General features: G+C 54.4%; 1 protein-coding gene across 16 annotated transcripts in view; it reads right to left on the bottom strand.

Annotated features, from left to right (window-relative positions):
- Window positions 1–7,912: 7,912 nt before the first annotated feature.
- The window catches only part of TMEM164 (transmembrane protein 164), a 165,784-nt gene continuing 160,327 nt past the window's right edge, over window positions 7,913–13,369 (bottom strand). For 15 of the 16 annotated variants that reach the window (XM_057718214.1, XM_057718212.1, XM_057718209.1 and 12 more), the window contains 2 exons: window positions 9,848–9,948; window positions 7,913–8,130 (listed from right to left, as the gene is read on the bottom strand). In XM_057718214.1, the coding sequence (XP_057574197.1) occupies window positions 7,924–8,130; window positions 9,848–9,948 (308 nt within the window). In that variant the 3' untranslated portion in view covers window positions 7,913–7,923. The remainder of the gene's footprint in view (window positions 8,131–9,847; window positions 9,949–13,369) is intronic. The other variant, XR_009050277.1, reaches the window with a different exon arrangement.

A 13,369-nucleotide genomic window follows, 5' to 3' on the forward strand; every position in this document is an offset into this window, starting at 1 on the left:
GGAGTTCAGAGACGCCTGACTTTGCCAAGGGCACCTGGGACCTAAGAGCAGACAGACAGCTGGGACCACAGGCCTCATCTGCTGAGTCCCACCGCAAGGCTTTTCCAATGACTACAGGATGACCCCTATCTCAGAGGGTAGAGACAGACTAGTGAGGGTATAATTACGTGGCTTTTAAACCCTTTTCCCAAGGAAACTATTTACATAACCTCAGTGTACAAAGCAGAATAAAACTGGAGTTGTTTTGGGTGAGGCAAGGGAAAAGGCCAGAACGTCACCCACTCTGCCCCCACCCATCCCTCATCCTGAGGTGGCCCCTCAGACACCTTCCAAGCTCCCTGAAGCTCTGAGGAACAATCTCCAAACCTCTGGAGTAAGGGGGCGTCAACCCTCTTGATAATATTCTTTTTCTCGGAGCTGGACTTAGATATTATTCTTCAGACCTTTTGGTATGTCTTAAAATTTTCATTAAAAAACGGCACTGGTGTAGATGGGCAGGTCAAAGAGATGACTCGCGACCTGGAAGCTTAAAGTCAAAACAAAATCAAACAAAAAGTTTGCTTTGATTTCTGAGCTGGGGTGAGGTCTGGGCATTGAGAGTCTTTGTAAAGACCCCATATGAGCAGCACCCTCTCAGCTCCAGCACGCTGGAAATCTGAGGGTATGTCCTGGAGTGCACAGGAAGGCCCCTCCATCTTCAGAGGGAGGAAAACCGGAGAGCCTAGGGTCCTTCTAAAAATGTAAAGAGGCTGGGGGCTCTTGGCAACCAGGGAAGGAGCAGCTGAAGGGACAGTAAAGCAGGCAGCACCTCTCGCGGGCCCCTGGATGGAGAGGGAAGAGGGAGGGGAAAGGCGGCTGGAGCAGTGGTGTGGTACATCTGGGGATGGGCCGCTGGAAGGGAGAAAACCCGCACGGCCCGGCCCGTGCTGTTGGCCCTGCCGCCTATCGGAGCTTTGTTAAGGAGGCGTCTACCCTCCTTGCTATGACCTGCTGTGTCGTGAGACTCCGAGGCTACCAGCTGGACGCGGAGTAGGCAGGGCCCCACTGTGGAGGGCAGAGCCCTTTGGGTCACCCATCAGCAACAGGGGCAGCCTTCCCTACTGCCTCCCTGGGAGACGCTTCAACCCCTCTGCCGCGCCGCTCAGACACCCCAGATGTGCAGTCTAGATGTTGGGCAAATGCTGACTGGGAGAGAGGTGGGTACAGGCGGTAACCAGAGTGTCCTTGACTTTGGACTAGGACGGCCTTACTGATTGCCAAGGTTAGCAAACCACATATCCTCTGAGTAAGCCACTGCATCTGTCAGCCTGACATCTGTGGATTTTTGTGCCTCCACTGGCCTTGGCAAACCAGGACAAGTGGGAAACTCATTGGGGGATCAGGTTGTAGCCATCCTAGCTGCTCCCTACGCTTCAGAGGGGTTGGTGACACATTCCATGGGCTGGTGGGGCTTTTGGCACGTAAACACCAACTCTTCCTGTGTGCCCCAGGGAGGGGGAGCGGAAGGGGGACCCTGGAAGGGATGAACAGCTACCAGGGATGCAGAAAAGCAGGTGGCTGCCTCGCCCGCCCCACCCCCCCACCCCCTGCCCAGAAGGCTAGGGAAGGGTCAGGAGGAATAGATACTGTCCATCTCTGTTCTCCTTCCTCACAACACTGCCTCCTCATCCTGGATCCCGGCTACCCGGGGCCCCCAAAGAAAAGCAGTTTGGAGGCCCACCAGCTGGAGCTTGAGGTGCTGAAGCCATCAAAGGCACAGGGGCCCCATGTAGGAGAGCTCAGGGGATGGGAGATAGCTTGTGTGGCCAAGGTTTCTCCCTAGGGTAACCATGGTGCCTCCCACCATTTTGCAGGACTCTGGGACAAGAGCACTGTTCACCAAACACCTCCCCAGGACCAGGTCCTGGACCAGGGGCTGCAGGATGCATCAGACCTGCCCCCCGCCCTCAAGGAGCTCAACATCTACAGAGGGAGAGAGCGCCCTGATGAATTTCCAAATAGCAGGCAAATGGGGGCCCCGGAGTGAGCACCGGGGGCTGCAGGAGCTGAGTAAAGGGGTACCTAATGCACACTGGGGCTCAGGAAAGACTGCACACAGGAGCTGACACTTGAGCTGAGACCTCTGGACAAGCAGGGAGAGGGGGTAGCTGAGCAAACAGTGTGAGGAACAAGGTAAAGGAGTGGGAAATGGAAGGGCGTGAATAAGTGGAGTCCAATATGGCTGGAGCAAAGGGTCTGCTGTGGATGGGCCTTTGTGAGACCTGGGGGTGAGGAGAGGATGCCGGGAGGTTTACAAGCCCCCAGGGAAGTGATGCAGTCAGATCTCCATTGGAAACGGTTGCCTGCAATAGAGGGTACAGACTGGAACAGAGACCTTCAGCAGGGGCAGATGCATGAGGCCAGGTGGCCGTGGCCTAGGTCATGGGTGTTTAGCTCTTTCTGAAATGGCAGACATGCAGAACTTTCCTCATCTCCCTCCGGCAGCCTCTCCCCTCAGGGTCAGCCCTTGCCTGGCCCCTTCTAGCCCCATCCCGTTTACTCGTAGGCCTTTTAAGCTCTGCTCTGAGGCTCGCCAGGGTCAGGTCTGCTGGCAGCAGAAGAAGAGATGGCCTTGCCTCCGCTGCCTTGGCAGTCGTGGGGCCCAGCCTCCCCTCTCCTGCCTTCCGCATCACTGCCCGGTTCTCCTCCTGCTCTTCTCAGGCCTGGGGGCTCTGGGCGAGGGTCTGCCCAGTCACGCCAGCACCCCAGACAGGCAGCGGAGTCTGGGGGAGAGTGCTGAGCACCTTGGCTCTGGAGCATCACAAAACCGGCTTCCCAGCCCCGCTCCTCCATTGATTGGCTCTGAGCCTCCGCTTTCTCCATTTCTTCCTGTTCCACGGGACAGCGTGAGCAGTCGGCTCACCATGCTTTTGAGGGAATTACATCCTGTAATGCGTGTGGAGGGACTTAGCGCCATGCCTGGAACACAGCTGTAGATATAGCTTTACTGATGGAGAAGCTGGGGTCACACGCGAACAAGCTGGTGGTTTTATGACCCAGGATGCCAGGGCCCAGCCTCTCCGAAAGCCTGGGTGCCCAACTACTGGCCAGTGAGGAAACACACCTGCACTGAGGGCCGCTATGGCTAGCTGTGTCCTTTCTAGAAGCAGCCGCAGTGGCTGAAGTCAGAGCAGCGCCTCTGTCTGGTGTAAAGGCGGCTGGGCCAATCACAGTCACCACGGGCTGCTCGGCAGGGTCCGACTGTTCCCCAGGGGCAGGGTTCCCTCCAAACGGGATGGTCTGACACGTGTCAGCCTCGGACCTGTGCTAAACAGAGCCGGCCCTCAGGAAGCTTGGGATGAGGGAGCCTGATCATGTCTGCTTTTAGAGCTGCCTCTTCTAATTCAGTCGTCCAGACTGGCCCAGCGCACATGGGGCCCCACGAGCCCAGCAGATGGCCCCAGCAGACAAGCCCTGCTAAGAGCACAAGGCCTGCTGGGTCCCTGGCAGCCCTCGAGGAAGCAGGCAGCGCGGTGGAACTCAAGGCCGCACATCCAGCCACGCGACTCCCAGGGCAGAGCTGTGCGGAGCGTGCTAGCTGTCCCTTAGTGGTCCTCCCCAGCCTGGATGACTAACTGGCCCCTTTTGTCCACGTTTCAAAGCAGAAGCCCTTCTGAGAGGGTTCTGGGAAGCAAGGCCAAGACTCCTGGGTTCTCATAAATCTTTTAATAACAGTAAATGAAGGCAACATTTAACAGTTAAGTCCCACGGTCAGGGTTCCTTTTCATTCAGGGGGCTTCCACAACAGAAACGCCTCAGACTAAAATGCGGGATGCTAAGTACACAAATTAATGACCATTTATTTCCAAAGGTGACTGCAGAAACCACTGTGGTACAATCAAAAGGTTTTACAAAACAGAGAAAACATTTCAAAATGCCCCGAGAGGTGAGCAAAACGGGTGGGGGCACAGAGCACCCAAGAACCAGCTTGGCAAAAATACTCACCCTGCAGCTGTTTGGGAGGATCAAAAAGACTGGTTCTAAAGGGAGCCACTGTGGGGGCAGGTGCCAGGGAGGGGGTCTGCCCAGTGCATAGCAATCCCACCTTGGGAATAAGAAAGGATTCGGGTGGGGGTGGGGGCAATGACAGAGGCGCTGCCAATTTCCTGGCAGAAAGAATTACAAGTCGCACAATCTTCTTCTCTCTACCACAATAACACCAAAAGAAATGAAGAATTCTTCCCAATATAATACAAAACTGACACTGAAAGAAAGCAGGTTTCCAAAACAACAGCTTGGCTTGAAATGACTTTTTTTGTTTTGTTTGTTTCGTGCCACGAGTAGCAAACCAGTGTACAAAAATGTCACAAGAGCAACAAGAAGCGACTAGGTTTTCCTGAGCACAAATGGCTCACTCTACATACAGAAGAGGAAGGTCTGCTCCCTCTCATGGACCCTACCCACCCCCCAGAGGGCAGGGCAGGGTGTGCAGTGAGGACGCCCCTTCCCAGTAGTCCAAGGAGCATGCGAGGGCCTGCGGGACAGATACCCTCCCTTATGCCTGCTCCCGATTTACCAAAACCAGCACCGGTGTCTTGTCTTGCAGTGGCCACCCCGGCCCTTCTTCTCCCCTCCCCTACCTCCCCACGTCCCCTGCAGATGACTCGGGATGAACGTCTACAAATCCAAGGAAGTCTTTTTTGGCCAAGGGAGGGTCTTCTGTCAGCCCCGCCCCAACACCAGCGCGTGGGGACGTGCTCACAACCCGCTGTCTGTGGGCAGCTGTGCCTGCTGACTAAACACTGAAGCATCAACGAGCACAACAGCAAAACCCTGATGGAGGCTGCAGCCGAAGGGATGCTCTGAGAGCTGGACATGAGGTACCAGATGGGAAAGGGCCCCAACGCCCCACACATCCCGACGACCCTTCAAGCAGCCTCTGTGAATGCTGTGAAGTCCCAGGAGAAAGAGAGAAAGCTGACTTCGGGACACGGAGGCTGTGGCTTCCTCGCAAGCTGACAGAGGAACGCATCACCGGGCCTCCGGGAAGAAGATGGGCCAGATCATCTTTGGTGTACAGAACCAAATACCAGGGGAACGGAGAGGAGATGGGGGGCTACGAGCAGGCGTGACCATCTCTCTGTTATTCTGAGCTGGTGCCCCAAGTTGGCCAGCTGAACACACTGACGTTCCTGGCCCGGTCCTTAACCGAGGCTACGTGGGGCCATTTTAAAAGAAACTGTCCACTTCTACAAACATTTTCCCAGACACACACGGAGCTCCCACATGTCATATGCAAACCTGGCCAGGATGGTTGGGAAAGCTCTTTGGTACTGACAGGAAAGCCTAGGGGAGGCACTGGGAAGCTAGGGTCCACTGCTGCGGGGGCCACCCTCCAAGGCAGGCCACTGAAAGTCTGGCCAGGTGACCTCTCCACATGGGCCTGGCCCAAGGTAAGAGTCAGGTCCAGACCCATGACCAGTCCAGATGCCTGCTGCTTCCCAACACCTCCTACACAGGCCACGACTCCCCGTGGAACCTGTGGGCGGGGCACGCTCTCTGTTCCTTCCCCCTACGTGTTTCCGAGCCAACCTGGCCCCCAGAAGCCCTGCATCTTCCCTTCACGTCCCCCTTCCCCCGGACAGGTGCACCTGCCTCTCGCCTGGCCAAGCCAAGCACGTAGCTTCCACTTTCTTCTTTCCTTCCAAGTAGCAGACAAATGCCAGCCCGCATGGGGTGCTGAGCTGTAGCCTGGGCAAAGGTGAACTTTTAGAGGTATGCCAGGATGAGGGAAGCTCGAGCTGACGGGCACCCCACGCCAGGCCACGGAGACGGGGAGGAAGAGCCCGCAGAGCCACTCTGCCACCAAGCCCTTGGCGGCGGGCCATCTGACCCACCCAGGCTGCCGGCCCCCAGCTGAGGCAGAGACTCTGGGTTCTGGCAGCGGCCAGGCCCCCCAGGGGCTCCTCCCATAACCTCTGTCCAATCTTTCCTTTTGTAACGAGGCCAAGGGGCACCGAGGCCTTGCCTCACCAGCCACGCCTACACACAGCCGGCGGGCAGGGCGTGTCCAGCCTCTTCCAGAGGCCAGCCCAGGGATGAGAGGCACTAAGAAAAATTTGGCCAAACCCTCAAAGATGGCAGAAAAGGAAGGTTACGTGTCATGAGGAGCTCGTGGGGGAGCCAGAGCACTCGGTGTCCTCCCTCCTGCAACCCCACACCCTGAGGATTGATGGCCTCAGTGCCAGTGTACCTCTGCAAAGGCATGGGCCCCGCCACGGTTGCTTCCCTGGGCCTCGCCTTGCTAGGAGAGACTCTCCTCCATTCTGTTGCCTCCTGTAGGTCCACTTGCTAAAATCATGACCACTGAGTCACTGAAACTCAGTCTATTCCGATACAATAACACTGGAAATATTGAACGGGCCCAGGGCAACTGGGTTGCCTAGAGCGGGAGAGGGAGGGGGGCCCCTCAGAGGAGGTCACGGAACTCTCTTTTCTGTTATTAAGTAATCTATTCTTAGTAAGAGGCAACAAGGAGTCAGTACATGCCACCACCTCCCTTCCTGAGGTCCACGTGTAACTGAGGCTATCTTGCAACAAAAGGTCTTCCTTTCAGAGCGCTTGAACCTCCGCCCATGGGGACCTGATTTTTTTGGCACCTCCCTTTTCAACCTAGATGTGGGCTTTGCGGGTGGGTAGCATGTGATGTCCCCACGCTTAACAATTCAGCTTTGAGTCTGGCCGCAGTGACGACACGTGGCCCTAGGGAAACAACGCTGCCAGATCTGTATCTTCCGAAACCTGGGATGCTGCTATATCCTGTAGAACCACGAAATGGATCGACAGGTATCCCTCCAGAGACAGGCCCTAATGCAAGGATTCTCCAAACTCACACATCCAAAAGCAAATGAACAAAGAAAACCCCCAAAGCCAAAAAACCCAACTCTAGCTCATCCTTCCCTGAAGCTGCCTTTAAGAGAGAGAGACAGAGAGAGAACCTTTAAGGGGCACTCAAAATTAAAATGTCATCTACTGTCAACATTAGACTAAAAGCGAGCATATGATTCAAATCACAGTTTTCTCAAGTTACCACTTCTATTGATTAATTTCTCTGCTCCCTTCTGACTGGGATATGGGTCTGTTCTCAGCTCTCAAGCAGAATTTCCCCAAGGTCCTGCCTAGTATTAGCTGTGGACATTTCAACCTTGTTCACTTTGGATTTGCCATTGCAACAGTGCTCATCCCCCGCAGTGGAATCTAGTCCCCGGGCCGGGGAGTGCCCCCACCTCCCACCGCTGGCAGTATCCTGGAGGGAGTGGCTGGTTGGCTGCTTGCTTTGAGTCATGGGACACCAGTGGGAAGAATCTGGCCAGTTCTATTTTGGCCATGAGCTGGGAAATCCCTTGGCTCTCGGCTTGCCGCTGGTATAGAAACAAGGCCTCAGTCCCCTTACAGTGGGGGCTGTGCTGGAGACAAAAGGGGACCCCAGCGTAAGCCTGGAGGTCCCTGGCAGTGGAGAAATGAAACACGACCCAATCTCATCGCTTCGATGCCAAAAGAACTACTGCTTGTTGTTCCCTTTCTCCTCAACCAGCTGTTGTTAAAGCACCAACAAGCAGAGTGAAAGCCACTGACTACCATCTCGCCATTTAAGGCCACGAGGAGCAGGGAGAGAGCGCCAAAGGGGAGGAGGAAACGTCCAGCCCTCAGCACTACGCCCCAGGCTCCAGGAGCCGTCCTGGGGGAAGAGCCGGGGAAGGAAAAGTGATGGAAGAAAGGGACAGAGAGGAAGGAAAAAGAAATACACCAAACGTCCTACTGCCCTCTTCCATGATTTCATCAAGAACTGGGTGTCCTCCAAGTCAAGTCAGGACTTGTTTCCTCAAGGGGAGAAAAAAAAAAAAAAAACCCAAAACAAAACAAAACAAAAAAACACAAGCACCTTCAGTCTATTTTCTTGGCTGGAAGCCGGAGCAAATCCAGCAGATATTTACACAAGGGCCCGGCCATGTATGAGAACAGGATGACCAGCTTCCCGTGGGTCATGGTCATGAGAGTCTGGTGTCCCGAGGCCCAGATGCGATACCAGGGGCCGTAGAATGGGTCTGAGATGGCCGGACACAGCATGTTGTTCAAATTCACTTCGGTGACCTGCAGGGACAAGGGAGGTAGAGTGAGCGTTCACCATCCTTAGGCTTCCTCTGGCTTCTGCCAGTTCAGCCATGTCTCCCTAATGGGGACTAGACAAGGAGGGATTGACAAATCCCCACCTGTTCATAGCGGGATCTTTCTCCCCTAGGTTTTCTGAGTGGGTCAAGGCTAGAGCCCTTGGGAGGTGACGGGGGAGGCCGTCCAGTGGAAAAGCTGGTCGGTTTTGCTCAGTCTTGCCTTCTGGTTGGGCCCAGAGCCCGTTGCCATTCCTAAGCATTTCCTATGTGCCTAGACCTGGAGGGGTGTCATGGGATCAAAGAGCAGTCCACGGCATGGTCCCTGCCTCCACGTAACTAAGCAACCCATCAAATTGGCGTGATTGGTCTACCACATCTGACCTCAAACCAGACGGTGCTCACCAGGTCTCGCCCACCATGAGATGGGAGGAGCGTACAGAACGGGGGCTGAGTTCTCAGATAAGGTTTCATGAGGGAAGTGACACCTGAATGGACTCATGAAGGATGGATGGGGGGGTCATGGAGAGGAATGGAGTGAACGGAGCCTTCCTTGTAGGAGGCGTGGCCTGAGCCAGGCCCAGAGGGGAGACTGAGCATGGTATGCATGGTGACATGAGGTCGCTGACTCCTCTGGAATCGAGGAGTCCCAGGGGAGAGCAGGTGTGAAGGTAAGGGCATGAAGGTCACACTGCTTCCTCCCTAGAGCACAGGAAGCATTCATGCTATTGGCAAGGAGCTCAAACTACCCCTCAGGCCAACCAGAGCACAGCAACACGCCAGGATGGGGAAGAGAAAATGACTGACTGCTTCAACAAAGGCGCTGGTGACATCAGTTACATGTCCTAGTCCCGCCAGGTCCCACGAGGCTCCACGCGGCTAATGCTACATTAATGGCACTTGCGCACAAACCCAGGCATGTCACTCCAGCCCTGAGGACGGCCACGGCCCTTGCCTTCCAAAGCCCTTCAAGCCCGCTCTCGTTAAAGACAAGTCCTCACCACCTCTCAGGGAGGTGGGGGGGGGGGGGGCGTGTCACAAAGGGGTGGGGAGCGTGCTGCCTCAACAATGAGGTGACTCACCCAGAGCAGCGGCAAGGCCAGGACTTGAACTTGGGTCTCCCGACCCCAGCCCCAGTCCCAAGCTCTTGCTAACTCACTTTGCCACCAACAGACACACCATCTGTGCACTCAGCAGTCCCGGGCTCTGGAGGACTCAACGACTGAGTCCAGCCATCAGCCACACTCCAGGCAGGTCTGAACATCGCAGAATGCCATGGGGTCACCCAACACCGCACTTTCACTGGCCACACAGCTCAGGGCCTGGTAGTAAACTCAGAATGGACCCAAGGTCAGAAGCCACCCCCAGGCCCAGGGCCAGGGGGAGCATCCTGCCTCCCATGGGGTCCACAGCAAACCACTTTCCAGTGCGGCCCACTACCTCCGATCCAAGTGGCCATGAGTGAAGGGCCTCCTTGCCTCCCCAGGGCTGAAAGAAAGTCATTACTGAAGGATTCAGAAGACTCTTTGGAGAGGCCAAGGCTGTGGACCGTAAATCAGCTACCCAGACACAACAATCTGACAGCCTGGCCTTTGGCATCTTGTATTTTCAAAACAAAACGATACACCAGCGCCAACCAGGATTATCAAGATTTATGAAGAACTCCAAACAGAAGGAATAGAAGGGGATAAAACCAAACTTACCAGGCCCAGGATCTGCAAGATGCTGAAGTGATAAAAGAACATGAGGCCGGTTGAGAGAAGGGCCCACCGGAAACTGCTGAGGGGCTCTGGGGTGTACGCACCTGGAGGAAAAGGGGAGATGGTGAGACAGCAGGGTTGGTGACCCACTTCTCCTCCCCCGCCCCACAAGGGTGCAGGTGCTGAGGCCATAGCCACCACCTGCTGTTTACCCCCTTCTGCGGCTCTGCGACGGCTGCTCAAGAGACAGCCCCATTGATTGGCCAAGTATTCCTATCACCCCTTCCCAACATCTGTTCTGCCACGTAATGCTGGGGCCATTACAAAGACAGGGCTTTTTTTTTTTTTAACTGTTATTATAAAAGTAATACAGTTGGTCCCCTGTATCTGCAGGTTCCACATCCACGGGTTCCACCTACCAGACTGGTCCATGGCTGGCTGAACTTGTGGATGCGGAACCCACAGATACAGACAGCCGACTGTACTACAAGTACACAGTTTTATACAAGGGGCTGGAGCAGCCTCGGATTTCAGTATCTGCAGGGGTCCTGGAACCAGTCACCCTTGGACACTGAGGGATGACTGCATGTGCTCACTAAAGGAAATTTAGAAAATGTTAAAAGGTAGAAATGAGACGGAGGAAAAGAAGAAAAACACCCCAGCACACTACTAGCTCAATGTGACCACTGCAAGCACACGGGTGTGTCTCCTTGGCTGCTTTATGCCTTGAGAGTTTCTTTTCTTTCTTCTTTTGATTACTAATTGGAAACTTACTGTATATATAATTGCATATCCTCCATTTCCACATTTATTTTAATCATTCCCTCATGGTTCTAAAGAGAAATGTCATTGAGGAATTATGGTGTGGTGGTTGAGAATGTTAACTTTGATGTCACATAGATTTGGTTTCAAACCTGGATTCTAGCACTTACTGGCTGTGCGTGACCCTGGAAAATTTGTTTAAACTCCCTGAACCTCAGTTTACTTGTGTGTAAAATGGGGCTACTTCTGAGAGTTGCTGTGAGGGGTAAAGAAAAGAATGCAGTGAGAACTCTCAATGTGGGATCTGGTACAAAGTATCCAATGTGTATCAGGTACTGTCGCTACTGCATCGTTACCATCATTCGAATAACTAAAGAATGTTCCATATCCAATTGTTGTGCCATTTCCCAACCATTAGACAACTCTCTCCCCTTGGAACAGCAAGAATGATGTATTTTTCCCTCTATCATCACTCAGGAAATCCCATCCCAGTAGGCTTGGATGTATTCTAAACCTTGCAGGGCAAGGGTATGGCTTATGGGATGCTATGGGGGCATGCATCCTATCATGGGGGTGCTCCGGAATGAAAGGAACCTGGAACCCTCCCCCCTCAAGCAAGTAGGCGGCAAAGGACATCCTGGAGCAGTATTTTCCCAAGTCAGTCTTTCACGGATTCATCCACTCATTCACCTGTTATTAGGCACCTATTATATTCCAAACCCTGTGCTAAGCTTCGGGGACAGGAACATAAAGACGATGGGCTCCCTGCAGCCTCAGACTCACAATCTGGTGGAGAAGGCAGACAAGCTAGGGAACAATGAGAACCCAGTGTGAGGGGTACGATGACCCAGGTCTGTGCCACATATTATAGGAGGATGGAACTCAGCTTTGGGGCGGGGGGTGGGGGGGAGGATAAAGACTGATGCTTGGTGGAGGGGGCACAGAGTCCTGAGGGACAAATGGGACTGAAAGAGGGGCCTAGGCATTCCAGGGCAGCCGCCTGCAGGAAGGCAGACATCAGTGGGACCGAGCCAATTCACAGAACTATGGGGAAGAGCTGAGAGCACTGGGGACAGCATTATGGGGCAGCGAGCAGGAACAGGACTCAGAGGTTGGCAGGGCTGGGCTGCTCCAAGCTGGGCCACATAGGACCTTAGGAGCCATGCTGAGGGCTTTGGGCTTCATCTTGGGCCACAGGGTCACGGCCCTAAATGCCTCAAGCCTCAGGGATGCTGGAGATGGGCCAACTGGAAAGCCCAAGCTCCTTCTGAAGAGGGCAGCCACCACTCAGTTCCACCCAATCACTGCCCTACGGGGACGTGGGCCCAGAGTTGCCATTGTTTCATCTTTGCAAGAGAAGCCAGAAACGGGAACTTTCATATGGAATTTCCTGATTTTTAAATGTTGGCAAAGAATTCAAAATGTTTTAAGAATGCTCAACGGACCAAACAAACCGTGTCTTCCTGGATGGCTTTCAGCCCATTGGTGGCCAGCTTTGAGCTCTGCCACAAAGCCATAGAAAGCGGCGGAGGGTCTGAAGCGGGACAGTGCTGTGATCAGACGTGTGCTTGAGAACCACCACCCTGGCCGGGCTGTCGGGAGTGGGCTGGAGCAGAGAGAATCGAGGTCAGAGGAGGATGGATGGCTCTGAAGGTAAGAGCAGTGGCCCAGGGTTCTAGCTGGGCATCACTAGGTTGATGGTGACATTTACTGCGACGGAGAAGAGAGGAAAAGGCGGATTTGGGATAGAAGGTGGAGAAGAGAGGCCAATTTTAGACATGCTGCAGTTGAGGTGTCCATGAAATATCCAAGCAGGAGTGTCTCTTAGGCGGCTGCATGCGCTCTGGGAAATACAGCGTGACGGGCGACAGTGTAGGCATCCGAGCCGGGCAGACACAGGTTCTCAAAGCCCGGCTCTTGTCGCTGAGCGACCTCAGGGTCTTGGGCAAGCCTCAGTATCTCTTGAACTCAGTTTCACTCAACTACAAAATGGGGTGCCCCTGCCTACTTCACCAGGCCGTTGGGTAAATAAGATCAGTTAAGCCATGACTGGAGTGCCGTAGCTGGGACTTAAGAAGCGCTGGTTATTTTCATTACTACATGAATCACAAACTCAGTGAAAAGGCCGGGGCCGAGCATCCATACATAGGTGTCACCAGCCCAGAACAGTAACTGAAGTCACAGGAACACATGCAGACTGAGCGAGGAAGAAGGCCAGAGGCAGAACAACAAGGAACACCACGGCGGGGAGTGTGGAGGGGAGGAGAGGAGTGAGATGGGGTGACTGAAGCCCCCTGGGTCTTCTGAGGGAGCAGCTCAGGCTTGCTCTGTGAACAAGAGGCAGGCTCACCGCACATCTTAGTTAGAAGGCCCTCTGTGGGCATGAGACTCCTCCGTCCACTGTGCAGATGGACAAACCGAGGCTGGGAGATGGGCAGCGCCACAGTCAAAGTCAACAGCACAGCACTGGGCTCTCAGACTCACTGCTCCATGCCCCCGTTGCCACTCGTCCAGGCCTCCATTATACCATGATGTACCGGCTCTATCTATCTACCCGTCTAGGCGAGTGCCTCGGGGTCAAGGACCGAGTGGGATTTGTTTCTGTGTTCCTGGCATCTAGCACAGCACTGGGCATGCATGCGCTTATACTGTGTGCACTTTCCTGTCTGCCGAATGAGAGGGAACTGGGCACGGCGTTGTCACCCTGACTGCTGGGGACATAAAAAGGGGACCTGGAGGTCTGGCAGGTGCTTAGAGCCCTGA

The sequence above is a fragment of the Hippopotamus amphibius genome, chromosome X (assembly GCF_030028045.1).
Source record: "Hippopotamus amphibius kiboko isolate mHipAmp2 chromosome X, mHipAmp2.hap2, whole genome shotgun sequence".
NCBI lineage: Eukaryota > Metazoa > Chordata > Mammalia > Artiodactyla > Hippopotamidae > Hippopotamus > Hippopotamus amphibius.